At 46.0% G+C, this 19,955-nt stretch overlaps 1 protein-coding gene across 4 annotated transcripts in view; it reads left to right on the top strand.

The window, feature by feature from the left end:
- Nucleotides 1-19,955, top strand: part of ASTN2 (astrotactin 2) — an 821,466-nt gene that overhangs the window by 272,339 nt on the left and 529,172 nt on the right. For all 4 annotated transcript variants that reach the window (XM_036915513.2, XM_057498978.1, XM_036915512.2 and 1 more), the window contains exon 5: nucleotides 10,522-10,626. In XM_036915513.2, the coding sequence (XP_036771408.2) occupies nucleotides 10,522-10,626 (105 nt within the window). The remainder of the gene's footprint in view (nucleotides 1-10,521; nucleotides 10,627-19,955) is intronic.

The following is a 19,955-nucleotide window of genomic DNA, read 5'->3' as shown; positions in this document are numbered from 1 at the left end:
GCTCATTACAGGCTCTTCATATATATGCATTGAATAGGTAATATTTCTTTTTTTTTCAGGAGGAAATTGTAAAGTGCTTGATAGTATAGTCAAATGGTTTGGTTTTATTCTGTTGCATGGCCCCAAAAAGCTTTCATTAAGACACGGATGCCAATCTGAAGAGAGTTCTGAAGCCAGGAGCTATCAAGATGTATTCTCCATCTATTCACTTTACCACTGACATCCTTGCCTTGAAAGATCTGGTGTAGAATAGTGAGAACAGCAAAGAGTACAGTTAGACTTCCCAATCATTCCCTTCTCCATACTGGCTGTGTGGCCCTGCCCAAGACAGTAATCCCTGCAAACATCAATTTCTGAATACTTAAAACAAAGATATTTTTTAATTATACTCTCACATGTACTCTGTGATTTTAACATGCATGTTCTTTGCTCTAGGGCTTGACATGTTGTAGATACTCAGTAACAATTTGTTCCCTTCCTTACCTCCTGCTTCTCTTCGTATTTATTTAATTTATGGAGAGCATGTAGTCAGAGAATAGTGAAAACATGAGATCACAAGATTAGGGCCAAAATATATCTTGAGACACCAGGAGAAAGGCCTGAATTATACAGAAACAATTTAGTGGTGCAAAATGTTCTTTATTTGGTTTGGAAAAATCAATTCTACAAATACATGATGGGAAAGACCAGATTTATTTGCAGGGCATGTGAACAAAGAACTAAGGGATTATTGAATACAAGTCAGCTGCCAGTAAAGCAGAAGCAATCCTGGGCCGCATTCTTACAAATCGTGTGTTCAGACAAGGTGGGTGATAGTCCATTTTTGCTCTGTATAGATCATACCACACCTGGATTTTGATGCTTAGTTGTGGACATCAAAACTCAAGAAGGACTTAAGCAAGCTAGAGTATGTTGTAAAGAATCTGACAAAATTAATTTGGAATATGAGATGCATGTCAAATCACAAAGATTAGGAAACAATGATGTAATATCCAGTATTACAGAGGATGTAGTGAAATAATCACTCCTATATATAGCTGATAAGAATCAAATTGGCCCACCTTATCAGGAGGACATTTTGACAGTATGGATCAAAAATTTTAAATATGTTAATGCCTTTTGACCCAGCAACTTATCATTTTACTCTCAGGAAAATCCTATACATGGTTGCACAGGAATATGCAGAAAGATTCATCTTTAGGAACATGTGCAATATTATAGTGAAAATTTGAAACAATACAAAATTTAAACAATAGGAAACTGATTAAGTGGTGATGCATTGATACAGTGGCACATATTGCAGGCATGAATAGATATTGGAGTCAATACTAAATGATATGGGATAAAGTGTATGACACTTTATTTAGCTTTATTTTAATTCCACACATGATCTCAGTTCATTTTCAAACAAAAGGAAAAAAAGGGTAAGCAAAAAGAAGAAAATATGGTATTCAGAGAAAATCACTTAATACATTGGTGAATAGAGGTATAGGTATATGTATTTTGGCAGATAGATGAAGATATTGATTTACATATAAATCTAGGTATAGATGTATATGTATGCGTGTGCACATTATGTGATACATTTAATTTATATAGTAGCAAAAGTACTAGGCATATAGTTGGAGACTAATAAGTATTTCTGACATAAATGAATCGATATATGCTTCAATATTTTTAAATAAAACTTGCAAGCTGTACTCACATTACAAGGCAATAAAATCCAGTTGTAAAATTACATCCATATAAATGCATAGTTAAAAACTACAAATAAGGGAAGTCAGTTGGGAGTGACAGTATTTGACTTTATTATTATTTTCTTCTTTGTGCTTTCTTTCTTTTCTTATTTCTACAATAAACATGCATTGACTTTGTAATCCCCAAAATCATAACTTTTATAAAGAATGATGATTAAAGGAATGGCTGAAGGTATTAATTGGAATACTTAGCCTGGATGTAAAGATTATAAATGGGCACATGAGCAAACTTCAGATAGCTGAAGGGCCATCGTATGGGGTCAGGGGTCAGCCTAAGCCTGATTCCAAAAGGCTGGACTGAATCTAGAGGGTGGAAGTTGCAGGGAACCTGGTTTTTGGCCAGGCTCACAACCCAAATATGCTCTCTTTCTCCATTGTACCTTCTGGATTTGCCACTGTATCTAGTCTCTGCTCTGCCGTTTATGTTCTGTGTGACTTTGAGCAAGTCATTTGTAGCGTCTCTGATCCTCGATCACCTTATCTTTCAAATGAGGATAAAAATAACCAATCTCATCCAACTATTGGGAGGATCAAATGAGTCGCTATCGGTGGGAAGAAAGTAAAGGAATTAAGCATTATGTCATATTTGTTAGATGTTAATGCCTTTTTCAGTCATACAGTGTATTAACGGGGCAGACTTAGGATGTGGGTCTCTGAACTTCTAGTTCATCTTTCCATTGCACAGGCTTCCACATGGTGACAGATTGGAGCTGTGTAGATATTTCTGTAGGTCTAGGCAAGGAGAGTAGTATGGTCATGTACTGCTGCATAATATGCCACCCCGATTTTAGTGTCTTAAGACAGCAACAGTCTAGGAGTCAAGAATTCATAAGCAATAAAGGGAAGTCAGGTTGCTCCACAATGACTGAGACTCAACTAAAAGTATTCAGATATCTCTGGGAGACTCAGATGACTGAGCTTCAACCAGAAGCTTCTCTCACATTTTTGCCACCTGGACTGGGATATCTTGAAAGCAGGTGTCAGCTGGGACTGCCGGACTGGACCACTTACATTGTCCTCTCCATGTGGCTAAGACTTCCCATGGGGCAATGGCAGGCTTCCAAAAAGGAGTGAACTTCTGGAGTCAGTTACAAGAGAGTCAGACAGAAGCTGCATCACCTTTTTTGACCCTAGAGGTTTTGCAGAAACACTCCCTGTGCTGCTTCTTTATTAAAAACACATCCCTAAGGCAGCCCAGATTCAAGGGGAGGGAAATCAGTCTCACCTTTGTTTGTAAGTGGCAAAGGTCCCATTGCAGAAGAGACTAGATGGGAGATTTTTTTTATGGCCATCTTTGGAAAACATGGCTTCCAACAGGGAGCAATGGGATATTCCAGAAGACAAAGCTACTTGCATGAGACACCGAGTTAAATTCAGTTGAAGTGCTTCTCCTCCACAGGTAGTTCTTTGTGCCAAAATTTGAGGATAAATTAAGGTATCTCCCTTTTTGGATGGGGGATGATAACCTCTGGGATGGCCACATTACACTAAATGTCACGTGAGGAATGGACTTAAACTTCAACAATAAAGACAATCTATTTTTATAAAAAATGAAACAGAATTTTATTAAGTGTCTCTTATTACCAAGCATTAGATGTTCATTGGAAGAAAAATATAAAATGCAGATAAGCAACAGTAGGACAAAAGATTTTAAATACCCCAAATCTTACTATCCAGAGAATAACCACTAGAGCACCTTAATATATTTCTTTCAATATTTTTATGTGTTTGTGTTGTATATGCATACATTTACATAATTTATGAGTGTGTATTTTTAAAACAGAATAAGATAGCTTTACATTTAGTTTGCAGTATGCTTTCTCAAAACTTAGTTCCTAGTCCCAGATGATAAACATCTCAGAAAATGACTTTTACTTTCTCCTAATTTATTTTTAAATTAAAACATATTTTTATTACACATTTAGTTGAATTCACACCAAGTATCAGCAAGCATGTATACATTTCCACACGTGGAATCTCTCTTTGCATTCTTCCTTGGGTACCTTTTCAGTCAGCAATACATCATGGAGAGGTTTGCATGGCAGTAAATATAGATTTATGTCACTGCATAGACTATGAAAGCCTATTTTAGAGATAAGTCACTTTTTAAAAATCAGTCCCCTCTAAATGGGCCTCTAGGTCATTTCCACTTTTTTCCTAAAATTATAAACTGTCATGTTTAATGATATTCTCCCATAAAGATTATTTTAACCATAAAGATCAATTTAAAAAATTTAACACGAATGCTGCGGAGTCTTCTTTCCTGGCGGATTAGGTAAACCAGGGTTTGAATCCAGGTGTTGCTGCTTCCCAGCTCTGTGACTACAGATAAGGAGCTCCATCTCTCTCAGCCTGTCTGCACACTTGGAGGAATAGCAGTATGTGAAGTCACCCCTGGGTAAAGTTCCCAGCTTACAGTGGTGCCCGATGACAGGTAGCAGTTGTGGTCAGAGCATCTCCAAGTGGTAGATATGCATGAGCCTCTGTCATTTAGCCCTGGGGCTCAGAGCAATTGTGAGTTGTGTGGTTTAGGGGGTGTGGGAAGTTTTAGCTGCTTTTTTCCTCTTCCCATGACTGGCATCATTTGTATTCCCTGGACAGTTCGGGGTCAGATGGGTTTTTGCATTCTTAAGCTACATATTTCTCTATCTGGCGCAGTTCTGGGCAATCTAAAAATGCAATATCGCTGTCATCGGCTCGAGGAAGACATGGAGCCTGAATAATTTAACATGTCACCACCATCCATCATGATACCGAGAGCGTGTGAGCTGGCGTGTGGAGGATAGGCCTACCAGAGCCTGGCAGAGCAGGCCTGTGGACAGGGCAGCCCCATCAGAGAAGACGGACTTGCAAAGCAGAGCAGTGAGTTAATTCTCGAGGTCCAGGAGAGACCGTGCATCCTAACGCCTGCTTCAGACTTTGCCCTAATAGGACTTTCAAGCTGTTTGGACCCCCTAGTTTGCCCCAGTGCAAACCTGGGGTCAGGTCCCTCATTGGCCACCAAGTATCTGGGTCATCTTAGGAAAAGCTTCTCAACACCCCTGAATATCTGTCTATTTATGAGCAAAACTGAGATCACTCCCATGTAGAGGATGGAGCATCCTGCTTAGAATATCTTAACTGCTTCTTCACAGGAAAGTAAGCCCTTGGAAGTCAGGAAGTTTGGTCTGCCTAGAACAGTGTTTCGTAGAGTAGACACTTAGTCAAAGCTGTTGCATGAATGAACAAATGAGTGAGTGTTGTTATAATTATTGAGGTGAACACTGGGTCCAGGGCAGACTGATGGTCACCTTCTGCATCCACAGATACTGGGTCAGGACTCAGCATGCCTGAGCTTGGTCCCTTTCAATGACCCTGTAGGTCTCCTCTCTGTGTCCCAACTTTCCTTCTCCTGCATCTCTCATGGGTCTCAGATCCCCACCATTCTACAGTTCTGTCATTGGTCTTGTGACTTTATGAAGAGAACTGAGGGTCTCTGTTTTTTAAAAACATTTTATTTATTAAGATAACTAACATGTAAAATAAAATCAAACATTAACTATTTAAAATGTATAATGCCATTCACATATTCACAAAGTTGTACAGCCATTGCATGCGTCTATCTAGTTTCCAAGACACTTCCATCACACCCATACTCATTAACAATCACTCCATATTCCACTCCTTCCTCTGCCTGAGCCCTGACAACCGTGCTTTCTGTCTCCAAAGTCTTATTTATTATGCTGTTTTATATAAAAAGAATTGTATAATATATGACCTTTTATGTCTGGCTTCTTTCATTCAGTGGAATGTTTACAAGGTTTATTCACACTGTAGCATGTGCCAACCTTCCTTTTTTATAGCCGAATAATATTCCACTGGATGGACATAGCACATTTGTTTATTCATTCATCAGTTGATATGCATTTGGGTTATTTCTGTCTTTTGGCTCTTATAAGTAGTGCTGCTGTGAACATTCCTATACAAGTATTTATTTGAATACTGCATCTTCAATTATTTGGGTTATGCCTAAGGGCAGAATTGCTGGCTCATGTAGTAATTTTGTGTGTAACTTCTTGAGGAACTTCTAAACTATTTTCCACAGTGGCTGCACCATTTTGCATTCCCACCAGCAATGTATGAGGGTTCCAATTTCTCTATGTCCTCTCCAGCACTTGTTATTTCTCATTGTTTTGATTATGCCCACGCTGGTGGATATGATGTGGCATCTCATTGTGGTGTGGCTTTGATTTGTATTTTCCCAATAACCAGTGTCTCATCTTTTCATGAGAACAGAGGGTTTTTGAATCAGACAAAAGCCAAGTTCAAGTTTGGGGGCTTTACCATTTGTAATTTGTGTGTTCTTGTACAAGCAACAGTGAGATTCTGAAGGTTGGTTTGCCTTCAGTAAAACTGGGATGATTCTCACCTGTCAGATGCTTGTGAAATGTACATGGGCATTACATACAAACTGCCCAGAGCAGTGCTGAGCATACTAGGGTATGTGCCTGTTTCGTCTCTTCGTGGCTCCATCCCAGACCATTCAGGACCAGAAGAACCTGAGGCCCACGAAGTAAGATCAAAGGAGCGGCTAGTCCCTCTCCTCTCTTGCCAGTCTCTGACCATTCTCACTTTCCTTTAGCCCCTAAATGGAAATACTCGAGCGGCCCTGTGTAATTAATGGTTGTACTTTAGTTCACTAAATCACCCATTTCCTATTAAAATGCTAGCAAAGGGGCTCTTTTCCATCCATCTGAATCATCTCCAAGTCACTCTGTAATTAGCCTGTGGCACGTTCAGGTTATATGGGCACTCAGAGGCCATATGCCTTGGGTGGCTGCCATCTTCCTAGGACGTTGCAGAAGGCAGAAAGTCACCACTTCCGCCCAGTGGCATGTCCTTGTCTTGTATTAAACTCAGGCAAGCATTGAATAAATGAGGAACATGTCCTCACCCTCACTCCTTTGGACTTTCTGCTATTTACATATGCTGTATCATTTTCTCAATAATGACCACACAAGCTGAGAGTTACTGTCCCCCTTTTAAAGATGAATTCAGAGAGATTAGGTGCCTTGCCCAAGCCAGCATAGTTCATAAGTCAGACCTAGGATTAGATTCATGTCCGACTCCCAATACTAGTTTCTTTCTAAAGAAGTGTATTACCTCTCATGGTACATGGATGACACCACTGTAGGAAATTACGAGACTCTAAGTGCCTGAGGGCAGAGATAATGGCTATTGTCTTTTAATAGAATCTGAGCTGCACCATTTTTCATCCATCACATTAAAAATATATATATTCAACACCTTCGTGGGTGGGGCCTATGGCTTATTCATCTCTCTCCTATGCTCAGATCCTGACCCTTAATTACGCTTAGTAATAGTTGTGTAAGTCAGTTACCTCTAGAATTGTACTTTCCACTATGGTGATGACTGCAAGGCAAGCTAGTCTCTGGAGATGTGCTATTGGGCATTTGACATGTGGCTAGTCTGTACTGAGATCTGCTGTGAGCATAAAATATGTAAAATATTTACCAATAGTTATTTTATGTTAATTACATGTTAAAGCAACAATATTTTGAATATATTGGGTTACAGTATATTTTAAAATTAATTTCACCTGTTTATTGTTATATTTTTCATGTGCTAGTTAGTAGAACATTTAAAATGGCATATGTGTCTTGCATTTTATTTCTATTGTGCAGGTTGGTGTAGAAGCATCTCTGAGCCTCCGTTTCTACTCTGAAAATGGTAGCTTAGTTCTCACAGGAGGGAGGTGAGGGTCAGAGGTGTGCGAATGGAGAGGAACTGGAGAAGCCCTCATGGTAGCCAGGGGCACGTTCTCGGTGTGCTTGGACATGCGGAATGGTGGAGGCGTCGTTAGGATCTAGGGAAGCTTGATTAGAGTTCCTACCCAAGTACGCAATTGCAGAGGTTTGGGGGAGGAGCAGTGAGGAGTGGAAAATGTGCCTGGCGTTGGGAGCAAATAACGGACCTGCAAATCCTCAGAGGTCAAATCGTCAAGCTTCTGCCTCTGTTGTACTTCTGCACACCCTTGCATGTGCATGCGCACTCGCCCACTCTCACGCACTCGCACTTTCCTGGGTTATTTTAGTGATGAGTCAGGCTTTGCAGGTAAGCAGACCTGATTTCAGTCGCGGTTCCCTCACTTACTACCTCCCGTCACCTCGCCGAGATGTGGTGTATTCATCTGTAAAGCGAGGCTCCTAATGCCTTCCTTACAGGAATGGCTGTGGACAGTAGTGAGGTATTTACTTGTACATGATGTACACCAGAAGAGAGACTAAGGGAACAGACTCTGCAGCCACTGTCTGGATTTGAATTGTGTGGTTCTACTACTTAACAAGCTGTGTGACTCTGGGAAAATTGCTTAGTTTCCTTGTGCCTCATCCATTAAAATGGGAATAAAAGTAGTAACATACTTCCTAGGGTTGTTGTAGGGTTTAAACAAGTCATTGTGTGTAAAGGGCTAAGAACAGTGCCTGGCGGACAGTACTGTGAGACAGGTAGCTTTTCTTACAGTGTTTGAATTGCCTGGCACCCCCACTGGACTGTTCCAATAGCAAACAAATCCTGTCTTCCATGTTCACCATGAGAAAGAGGGAGAGTGGATTGAGCTGGAGCACTTAAAAGCACTGGGATGGCATTAAAAGGCACGTGGGAAGGGTCTGGGGTAGACTCCTGACAGGGGTACACCTCTCCCTTTTTCTCTGCTGCCAGAAACACAGCAGGAAATAAGACAGATGCTTCCTGTACATAAGGCAACTATTTTTTCAGATCCTTCATTTACCGCTTGGCCAAGAACTATGTGTAGATGAACAAAATCCCCCTTCCCCCCCTCCCTCCTCCGTTCCTTCTTTCCTTTTTCTGTAACAATAAAATAATTTAATAGCAATTTAAAGAGTTCTGTTGGCCTCTGGAGATCTCTGCTCTTTCCTCTCGATGAGGCCTCAGCCAGCTCTGTTTCAAAGGAGAGCCTTTAAGTGGGGTAATTGCCGCTGGGAGAATCTGGCGTGTCCTGCTGTCTCCAGGTCCTACCTTCATTGCTGGGGATTGGGGAGGTTTGCTCTAAGGCACAGGGACAGACCATGGCTGAAGGTACCTTTGAGGACAAAGATCAGACAGTCCTTTGTACTCTCCCATCTATTACAATGTAGTGTCTCAAGGAAGGGGGAGGGCAGGTATTCACCCTTCCATTTGACAGAGCCCTAAACTGAGAGGCAGTGTCGCAAGTGGTTAAAAATTTGAGCTTGGCCATCAAGTCACACCAAGTCTGACTTCACTCATCTTTAGCAAATCACATTCCTTTTGTGAAGCTGGGTTGCTTCATCTGCAGAGTGGGCATCCTAGCTTGATTGAAAAGCTACAAAACATTTATAGGGACAATAGTCTCCTTCTGTGCTTGTTTTTCAGTGACACTTCTCCATCCAGGACGGCTGCTTTGACCAGACCCTTGCGTCGCCTCCCACAGGTAGTTTACTGATGTAGGTCTTTGAAGCTCCAGACACTACATAGTTTTCCAAACCAAAGTCCCCCTTCTGTGCACACCCTGGGCCCCCAACATGCTCTGAAGCTCTGTCCTTGGTGCTGCCTCTCAATGATAAGGAATTTATTAATCCTTTAATCCCTCTCTTTTCACATCCTGTGCATTTTATTTTTCCCTTTTCCCTGCACATGATTCTGAGTTCGGCTCTGAAGCCCTGTGTGCCCATCTTGTCCCCGCTATCCTCATGGCCCTGCCCCACCCAGACCCTCATCTCCTGTCACCTGGTTGATCGCTGAACCTCCTAGCTGCTCGCCCTTGCTGGCACCCATTCTGAGGCCTGCATGCCACAGTCTTGTCGTTCCTGGTATGTGCAGCTGATGAACCCAGTCTCATACTCCGGTACCTTCCATGACACCTAGTTAGCCCTCATCCTCAGAGAGGCACTTCAGGACTTTCACTGGGCGGCCCCAGCTATCCTTCCAGCCAGCACTCCCCTCACTGCACCCCCTCCCTCGCCTCTCCTCGCTCCCCATCCCCAGGGATGTTCTAGCTCTTACCTCCCCTTGGAGCTCCATTTCTACCACTGAAGCCCCATATGCCATTGCAGCTCTGACTTAAGTCTTCCTTCCTCCATGAAGCCTTTCCAGATCCTCCTTGCTGGGAGGGATTGATCTCCCCGCCCCCCATTCCCAGCGTCTCACTGTGTGGGGAAAAAGAGCCATAAGTTAGGTCAAAGGCACCTTAGGGTCCCGCTTGTCTCCCTGACTGGCTCACGAGCCACTGGCTGGCGAGGACCGTGTGGTGTCTGTCTGTAGCTCTAGCATCTGGCTCTGGGCCTGGCATTTAATAAGCACTTGACTGAAACGCCTGTGAAATTAAGTTGCCTGGAGTGTTTTCTTAGAGGTAGCAGCAATATAGCTGTCAATTATTTGGTTCCCACCATGTCCAGGTATTTTACATATGTTATCTCCTTTAATCTTCAAAGGAACCCCACAAGGTTAGCCATTACTGTCCCTATTTAGAAGGAAAGAACCCAAGGCTGGGAAAGGTGAGGCCTCTCCTCAAGGTCACAGAGCCCAGGGGCTGCCAAGCCATGGTCAGAGACCAGATCCGCCTCACTGCAGAGCCTGAACGCCTTCCATAAATCATGCCAGCTCCTGGCTCGCTTGGGATTTATGGAAAGAAGGCTGGAATGGGGTTGCTGATCTTTGGGATGGATGAGGGCGTTAACAAGCTTCTGAAGGCCTGCAGTGACTGATGGGTTGTGCTTCTTCTCAGGAGGAATCAGCTTTGGGAGAACCAAGGGGACTTCAGGTTCAGAGGCAGACGACGAAACGCAGCTGACGTTCTACACAGAACAGTACCGCAGCCGCCGCAGCAAAGGTAACGGAGTCCCTGGGAAGGTTCCAGAATGAGAGCTGGTAGGAGGAACATCTGGGAGCTCAGTGACAAGCCCGAAATCTTTAGGGTGGCCCCCATCCAGCTAACAGGGAGCATGGCTTCCAGTACCATAACTAGACTGGCGGTAGTCACTGCGTCTTGTCCTCCTCCACTCTTTACTTACTTTCAGTCCTGACTCACTCTTCAAAGGATTTAGGGGCAATTTTTTTTTTATAAGTGAATGCAGTTTTTAAAAAATCCAGCACATAAAAGGAAGTGAGTCATATTGACAGGGAAATAGGAATAAGGAAATTATTCAAACGCAGGTAAGTCGATACAGGGTAATCTGTGTCCTACTGTGTTGAGCAGTTAGGAGTTGACAATATCACTCAGAGATTTAGCCATCAAGGTGCAAAAAGAATCATGCTCAGCAGTAAAACACACAGGGTCTATGTGACAGAACCAAGCGTTTTTGCAGGACACCCTGCTTACCTGACGCCAGACCAGGAAGTTCTCCAGTTGGTTCCTATGAGTAGAACTCCTTGTGACTCTCTCAACAGTGGCTTGAACAGATGAAATCAGGGTCAATGACTAACTGTTTCTCCCAATACCACGCAGTGTCAGGCGATGTCCAAATGTTAAACCAGGACTCCCTAAAGGACTAAGCCTTGTGGCTGAGTTCCGCAGTTCTCTGCTGATTAAATGTGCTTGGAAGGGACAGTAGAGCGTATTTCAGGCAATCACCTGTGAATGTAATTCCTTATCCCTGAGTGTTTTATGAGACTGAGAATGCAGCAAGTTCAAGATTGCATTCTTGCAAGAAAGCATGGAGTGCCAACATGACTCCATGCTAGTGATGAAGGACAGATCCAAGGGCTTAGACCAGCCCCCAGCAGGAAGCAAGGGTCCTCTGCTAAACATTAAGACAGCTAATCATAGAATCTTTCTCAGAAAACAATTTTGCCTGCATTCCACCCACACCAGAAGGACACTGAGAGAGCATAGATTACAGCTTCTCTGGGCTCCTTTTGTTCTTAGGCGAGTTACCTGCCTTCCTTATACATCACTTATGTCATCTGTAAGGTGGGCCTTGTAATTGCCTCATAGATTTGAAGATGAATTTTGGTTAAGTTGTATAAAAGCAATCTGGCTCCCGGTATATACAAAGAACAAATAACATAGGTGTTCCTGAGGTCAGTTCAGTTCTGTTGTTTTCCTCACCTCCCTCTGGTGCTTGCACTGAAAAGGCCCCATGTAGGGAGTGCCTCTCCTGACACAGCTCTTGGGAGGGTTCGGTGGCCTCTGCAGTAGAATAATTGGTCCTGCCTGTCACTCCGCCCCAGGGCTTGGTTTTCTGGTGCCTGCAGCGCCGGAGATTTAGAAGTTGGCGATGGATAATTATTGACCTGTCTTCTACCCTCTCCCAGTACAGCAGCCAGAATTCCATCTGGAGCAGTTGGTGGGTCTCCTCTGCAGGAATGGGATGTTGACAGTAAATTGGAGAAGCATCAGTCACTGAGTACACCCCTTGTAAATCAGAGTTAAACTTAATAAAGAAAAGCAAAAGCAAGTGGCAGTATTCAAGATAAATGATTCGGCCAGTGCTTCCATGCAGTAGCAAATGCCAGGCTGTGTTTCGAGGACAGTGAGATGCCAGGGCTGGGATGCACCCCCACGTGCACCTTCCTTCCTGGACCCTCTGGCCAGCTCAGTGCCAAGGGCGCTGCCATCACCTCTCTCCTCCACTTACTGCCCACCGATGGGGAGGCCCTCCCCCTACCACCTCTCTCTCTCTTCCTCTCATCCTGGGGTGATGTGCTTGCTGGCTAGCTTGTTAAATTTCAAGTTATTTTTTCCCCTTTTCTGCCCTCCTTCCTCTGGTCTTCCCTCCCTCATCTGTCACTGCTTCCTTCTCTTCATTCCTCTACTTTTGTTCTGTTCCTTGTTCCCACTCTGCTCTTTCTTCTTATTGTCTCTGCTTCTCCTCCCCTTTTCCCACCACTCTCTGCTCTTGTCTCCTTTATTCCCTAACGAATGCCCCCTCTCTCCCTCCCTCCATCCCTCCCTCCATCCCTCCCTCCCATACATACCTCAAATATCTGTTAACCAACTGTGCATCTGACACCATGCTAGGCACTGGAGACAAACCAAACAACAGTGTTTACAAGCTTTACCCTCATGGAGCTTGTCTCCTATCAAAATGCATTTGATGGTGACAAACACTAAGGAAAAAGAATACAAGAAGAAAGGGAATTGATTAGGGAAGGAGCTGCCAGTTGAGATTCCCTGAGTGCATCACCCTGCCTTTTGCAGATCACAGGGAAACACCCCTGCCGCTGTGGTCTATGTTGCTAACATCGTTGGCACTGCTACTCCGGCTGGTTGAGTGAACTTGGTCCGGGCAAAGCCTCTGCTTCATTCAGAGGAACTGAGAGCCCAAGGCCCCGGTTGCTGCATATACCAAGGCCTGCCAGGGAAGGGCCGTGAGCCTGCTTCGCTGTTTCTTTTACACTGTCACAGAGTTGGGGCACCATCAGGGCTCACTGCCCTTGTGGGAAAAATGCACAGTGCAAAACAGGGCCTGGGGGAGCTTTGGGAGGCCCTGGGGTGAAGGCATAAAGGAACAGAGTATTAAAGAGCCGGAGGTCCTAGAGCGGCTACCTGCATTTCATCCTGGCCCCCCCACCTCACCAGCGGTGCCAGTTTGAACATGAACCTTAACCTCTCTGTGCACCAGTTTCCTATTATGAAAATGAGGATAGTAAAATTAAAGCTCCAGGGGTTGGTCTAAGGATTAAAATTAGTTGATAGTGGTAAAGCACAGAACTGAAGGTAAAGGAGGGAGAGGACAAATCATGGTGGAGCTAAGCTGCTGAGGAAGAAGTCCTGGACCAAGTCTGTGGACGAATCTCAGATCTGCTGCCAACATGCTGTGTGACCTCGGTCATGCCACTTACCCAGGCCTGGTTTTCTTATCTGAAACCTGGGAGAGTCTGATCTGTGGTGGCTTCTGCGTATTTGTAAGACTTCTCTGCTCTTGAAATGCACCTGACTTCCACTGCATTTGCATTGTGCTGCCTCCCCCATGCCTGATGCCTGTCCCCTTTCTGGGTTCTCTTTCTGGACAGATCATCTGCCCTGACATGCCAGTGGTGTCTGTCATCCCGTCTGTGCCTTCACTGCTGAGCCTGCCTGCTCCCCCTTTGCCCCAACCCTCTCCCTGACCTCTGCCACCACCATCCCAGCTCTTCTTTAGCAGATGCTGTGAGTCAGCAGGTCCCATTGCACAGGGGAAGGCACAGTGCAGTGAGGTGGGGGAAGAAAGAGACAAAATACCAAGAAAGGTGGTATTTTGATCCCCGTATTGACTGCAAACAGTCATTTCATAGCAACTGGAATCCATATGAATTCACCACAACCCTTTTAACTCCATCTGAAAACAGGATCTGGGCTGTGTTCCCCAAATCTAGGGGCATGTGGGCTTGGATCAAGGCATCCAGCTGCTGCTGTCTTTGAGGAGCCCAGAAGGAAGTTGGGACTCTGTTACCTGATGGTGACAGGAGCAGTGGTTTCTGTTCCCACATTTGCCACCCATCTTCTGGATGACCTTGGCCAAGTCACCTCCAGTCGGAGCCTCACTTTCCCACTTGACAGGGAGAGGTTGAAAGACAGACTCAAGGGCAAGTCAGCAAACACTAGTGAAGGTCTTGCTGAGGGGCCTGCATGGGGCTGAGTGGTCCAGGGAAATGTTAGAAGGCATTGGAGGACAAAGTACAGCCAGATATTACTGGGCAGTTCAGACTGTCCCAGCTTTAAGAGCAGAGGGACATGCAGGAACGTGCGAGCAATGCAGGAGGGCTTCCTGAAGGAGTTGAAACTGGAGCATAGCGTGGGCCCAGGCATGGCCCTGTTGCTGTCACCTACATACCATGAGCCAAGAGTCTCAATATCCTTGTTTCTTAGTGGAGTGACAATACCTCCCTCCCAAAGGCAACTGTGAGGATCAAATGGGAGCGTGAACATGTCCTTCATAACCGCAGCTCCCAGAGACAAGCTCTCCCTGCCTCCATCACCACCACCTTGTCCCTGCCACCTACCTCATTTGCTTAGAAGTAGCTAAAATCACCTTCTCAGTGGTCTCACTTACCGTATGCCAACCCATTCTCAGCGCTGAAGCTGAGAACTCTTTTGAAAAATGCCAACAGAGATGATGTTGTTTCTCTGCTTAGAGGCTTTCAGTCCTTCCTTTTATAATTAGAATGGAATCTGAACTTCCAGCACCTGCCAGTCTAGCTTCCCAGGGCTGGGTGCTCCTGCCACCCTGGAGTCTCCGCCAGCACCCCCACACCAGTCCTGCCAGAACCTTTGCTTAAGTCTCTCCTGGAACGCGCTCCCCTGCCCTTGGACTCCCTCCCACTCCCTCTGACATCTCCACTTACACAGCAGGTCTGCAGCTAAGCCATCCCACACCTAATTTCCTGCTTCATGGCATCCCAGCTCCCACGTCCTGCTCCCTCTGTAGGCTTTGTCACCACTCTGATTTTACATTCACCAATATGTTCTCCTGGCAATGTTTGCACCCTCTGCTGAACTGGGGGCTTCATGAGGACAGGCACATTGTCCTTTGTGCCCAGCTTTCCGTCCCCAGCACCAGACACAGAGATGGGTCTGTACAAGGCACTGGGTTAATATTGTTGAATGGATGAATGGCTAATGAATGAATGAAAGAAATTCCAGGCCCGGTGTCTGGACTGTTATAACTGCTTTGTTAGCTGTCCCTTCTCATTTTCCCTCACTCTACTCCTGCTTGTTGGGAAGAGTCTGTACTCCCTTCCTGCTTCTGGTGAACAGAACTGAGGCCCCAGCCCTGCCCATTCTTCCTCTCCAAGGCCACCAGGGAAGGTCATGCTGGAGGGTCGGGGAGGGCCTCAATACCGATGTTGAAAACCCACTCTGCCCAAGTTCTTTGAACGCGGTGGGAGTGTACACCAATATGAAGGGCTGTAACATGTCCAGGAGGTTCCCTTGCAGAAAGGATACACCCTGGGCTGATGGCAATGCATCAGAGAGAGGACATGGAATGCAAGGAGAAAGGAGATATCTAACAGGTTTTTCCTACCTTAGGAACAGGTTGTTCTCTGCCCTTAGCAAGTCCCATGAAATAAGTAGAAGTGGTATTAGATTCAGCCAGACCAGGCTATGAATCCAGACTTCACTTCATCCCCTGTGTGTGGCTGTGGATAGACCTTTAACCTCTGTACCATCCCTCCGTACCAAACATACCTAGCTGTTGATACATACATGACAGAGTGAGCAAGTCTAGGAATGGAAAGTTCCAGAACTCACCCAAAGATGCTCAAGAAATTTCATTCTTTCCTACTGAAACTCTTCTTCCCTTGAAAACATTCTGAACCCCAAACCTAATCAGCTAAATATCTCATTTTTGGCAGTACAGTCACTGGTAAAGAGATTTATGGTATAGTCTGAGACTCAACTCTCGCTGCCCGGAGCCTTAGAGTCTTTTTAAGGGAAATGGGATTGTTATTCAAAGGTGTCTGGTACGGCCAGGTAGACCCCCCTAAACAAAAAATGGTAGTAAACAATGTGGCGAACAGCAGAGAAGTAGGAAACAGAGTGAGAGAACAAGATGTGTGTGTCTGGTGGGATTTCCTAAATCAAGAGTCAGTGACCTCTTCCTGGGACTGTCCGATAGTAAACATTTCTGGCTGTGCAGGTTACACAGGCGCTATTGGAATCACCCAGCTCTGCCACGGTAGCTTGGAAGTTGCCATAGACAGCACGTGAGTGAGCAAACGTAAATGTGCCCTAATGGAACTTGATTTCCAAAGACAGGTGCAGATCCGGGTTTCACCTGCAGCTCACCGTTTGCTGGTCCCTGCCCTACACCACCCACACCATGAAGGTGGCCCTCACCTGTAGGACCGGTCCCGGAAATGGGAGCAAAATCCCACAATGCTTTGTGGAATGAATCCGATCTCACGGCGCACACCACCTCCTGCCTAAAGGAGTCTCTGACGTGCCAAGAGTCCTGAGTTTGGTCAAGTAAATGACCATCCAGTCCATCACTTGTTTGGGATTTGCCCGTTCTGACAGTGTGCCACAGAACGAACTAGTGAAGTAGCTGGATGTGAGGTTCTGACTGGGCAGGATTTCACCTTTGTTCACCAGGGATGACAGTACGTATAGCAGAGGACACTGGACCCAGAGCTGGGAGATGCGTAGTGAAGCCTGAACCCCCAGCACTAACTCAGTGACCCTTGGCAAGCATGGGCCCTCATGGGGCCACAGGGTTCCAGTCTGCCAGGGATAATTTATGCCTCTTGCCATCAAGTCTGAAGCCCATTCTCATCTAACCTGTATTTAGGGAATAAACCGCCTTGCTAGCGTGATGCTGGGCAGTATGTGAAATGGGACCTGGGCCCCAGCCTGAAGGTGGTCATAACCCTCGGGGGTCATTCAGCTCACACACAGAAGCGGCGCTGGTCAGGACAAGCTAGTGTATAACTGGGTCCAGATGAGACAAGCAGCCTGGCGCTTCCAGCCCCAGGCGCAGCGCTTAGAAGGAAAGGAGTGGCCGCAGCTGCAGGATGACCCCCGCCGAGCAAGCAGCAGCAGGGGTGCCCAGCCCAGCTCTGCGCTGGCGGCTCTGCAGCCTGGGGCGAGTCTCTCTCCCTCTCTAGGCCTGGCTCTTTTCATCTGCTGGCTGCCCAGCCAGATCCAGAAACCCAAGTCTTCTTATTCCCGATCCCGTGCACTTTCCTATAGGCTTCACTAATTAGTTCCCCAGCAGAGAGAACCAGGACACGAATACCCTCCGGTTTTGCTTATTTCTTTGTTGTGGTTGCTGGTTTAACCTGGCAATTCTTAAGCTGAGATTTTCTGTAGTGAGGAGAACTCTTGAATTGTAAGCAAAACTTTGTGCTCATTGGCATGGATGCGTGAATTCTTTTTTCTTTTTGATTCTCCCCTGCCAAACACACAGACACACAAAGTTTAATCATGTTTCTGAGAAAAAAAGGCAGGTGAGGGCAAGTTCAAGCCACATCTGCTGAAAAGGAGGCCTTTGGGGATTGAGGGCCGGAGACCATTTTGAAATACGAGCCGAGGGTGCCGAGAGGGAGCAGAGACTCCGGGAAATGGGATGGGATGGGTGACAACTATGTACGGATGGAGCTGCTCCTGCCAAGTCTGAGGGCAGAGGGCACGTGTGCACTGGGGTTGGGCACAGGGAGATGCCAGAATCTGGGGAGAGCCTGAGTCTGTGGCTTCAGAAATAATGGCAGATGGGCTGGAGAAATAAGCAGGAGCCACGCCTTGACCACTGGGGTACCCACCCCACCTTTATCCATCATTCCTCATCAAACCATGGTGGTGTTTTTTTCAATCCCGATGGTAACCCATCCAACCTTCCATTTTATGCACATAGAAGCCAAGACCAGAGAAAGGAAACATTTCCCCCAAGTTAAAATGTCCCCTTTTCAAATGGCAAACCAAAGGGGGCAAAATGTTGACAAGGTGAATCTGGGCAAAGGATATAGTGGATGATCTTTGTTCTCTCCTTTTCTTTGCAGCTTTTCCATAGGTTTGAAATTCTTTCTGGGCTGACACATTAAGTAAACAATAGCCCTTCTAGGTTGATTATAGAATTCAGAATCAGCAGACAGAGTCCAAATCCTTGCTCTGCTCTTTCCCAGCTGTGTTGCTTCGGGAAAGGCACTTTCCTTCTCTGAGCCTCAGCTTCTCCTGGGCAAAGCAGGATCGCTCTAGTATTAGCCCTTCTACTATTCCTTCATCCTGGTGTGAGGATTAAAGGGGGTAGTGTCTACCAAGGGCGTGCTTAGCTGAGTGGCCAGCCATGCAGTCAGTGTTCTCTAAATGGTGACCAGCTAAGCACAGCGAATCCCTGCCTGGCCGGGCGTGGCTCCATGGCCTTTTCCCAGTGTGCTGGTCTGCAAGTTGGTTGTACTTCTAGAAGAAAAGTGGACGTTTTCAGTAAGAGCATGAATTTGGTGGGCCTTGCCCCTCGGGGTCATTGTGACATGGCCTTCCCTTCGCCATTCTTGTTCCTTGCCTAAGGATAACCTCTTTAAGGGGCACATGGGCAGGCTGCCTTCTGCCAGCCTGCGTGGCACACCTCTAGGACCAGCCACTCAGAAAAGAGTAAACACTGATGACAGATTGGTTGGAATGTAATAATCTCTAAGCCTTTGTAGCTAGAGTGACCTGGAAAGAGTCGCCCAAAGCTAGGGCGGTGGAGGAGGCATGGTGCCAGGCATGTGGGACAGGTGGCCCTTATGGGGAGGATTCAGGACAGAGAAACAGTGCTCCAGGGTACCCTTTCCTCTCAGGACTCCTTGGCCTGGCTGGTCTGCTCCTCCCTACCCAACAGGGACTCCTACTGTGGGCAGCGTGACTACAGCCCAAAACAAAGGGCCAGCCGGGGCCCCAGCACCCTCAGTGGTGGGCTTATCACATATCCTGGGGCATGATGTGGGCCCAGAGAAGATGTAGGTTAACATGGGTGGAAATCTGGGGAACGGAGGGTGGGGAGCAGCAGGCACTTATGAGGGAAGGAGGAAGACAGAGATAGGGAGGAGGGATCAAGCAAGACAGTGTCATGAAACGACTGGAAGGCCCAAGACTTGGGCCCCTATCCCAGACGTGTGTTTGGTTTATGGCACTTGAGTGAGTCTTTGGGCCTCAGTTTCCTGTCTGTGAAACAGGCAAAACTTGATGCTCTCTACGTTCCTCTCAGCCACCCCTTTCTTAGAGTCTATGATAGAAACACAGACAACCAGGAGGGAGAAAGGGGAAAGGAGCAGCAGAAACCGCATTCGGTTCATTGAATTCTCTGAACACTGGCCTGTGCTCTTTGTATGGATCATCTCATATGCTTCTAAACAGCACCATGAGAAGGGATTATTTTCATCTTCCTTTGAAGATAAGGAAACTGAGACTTAGAAAGATCACTTACCTGAGACTGCACCAGAAGGTAAGGGGAGCTGGGATTTGAATTGAAGCTGTTTGGTTTCAAAGTCTGGGCAGACCATTGTGGGAGTGAGATAATGCATGTCACGTGCAAAGTGCCTTCCGTCATTCCTGGAACGAGGTATTTACTAACAAGACAGGAGGTAGATACCCCTGTCTGGGCTGGTGCAGAAAACCTGATCAGATCCCTAAGAACTTTCTGATCTCAATTCTGTAACCGCACCAGGGAGAAGCTAGAACCAGCAATAGGGGAATCAGAAGCAGCTCAGGCACTTAGAGGTTCATTCAGTGTGACGGACACCAGCAGCATCCATGTGGACCGG

The sequence above is a fragment of the Manis pentadactyla genome, chromosome 3 (genome assembly GCF_030020395.1).
Source record: "Manis pentadactyla isolate mManPen7 chromosome 3, mManPen7.hap1, whole genome shotgun sequence".
Classification (NCBI taxonomy): Eukaryota; Metazoa; Chordata; class Mammalia; order Pholidota; family Manidae; genus Manis; species Manis pentadactyla.
This window is presented reverse-complemented; position numbering and strand designations above follow the sequence as displayed.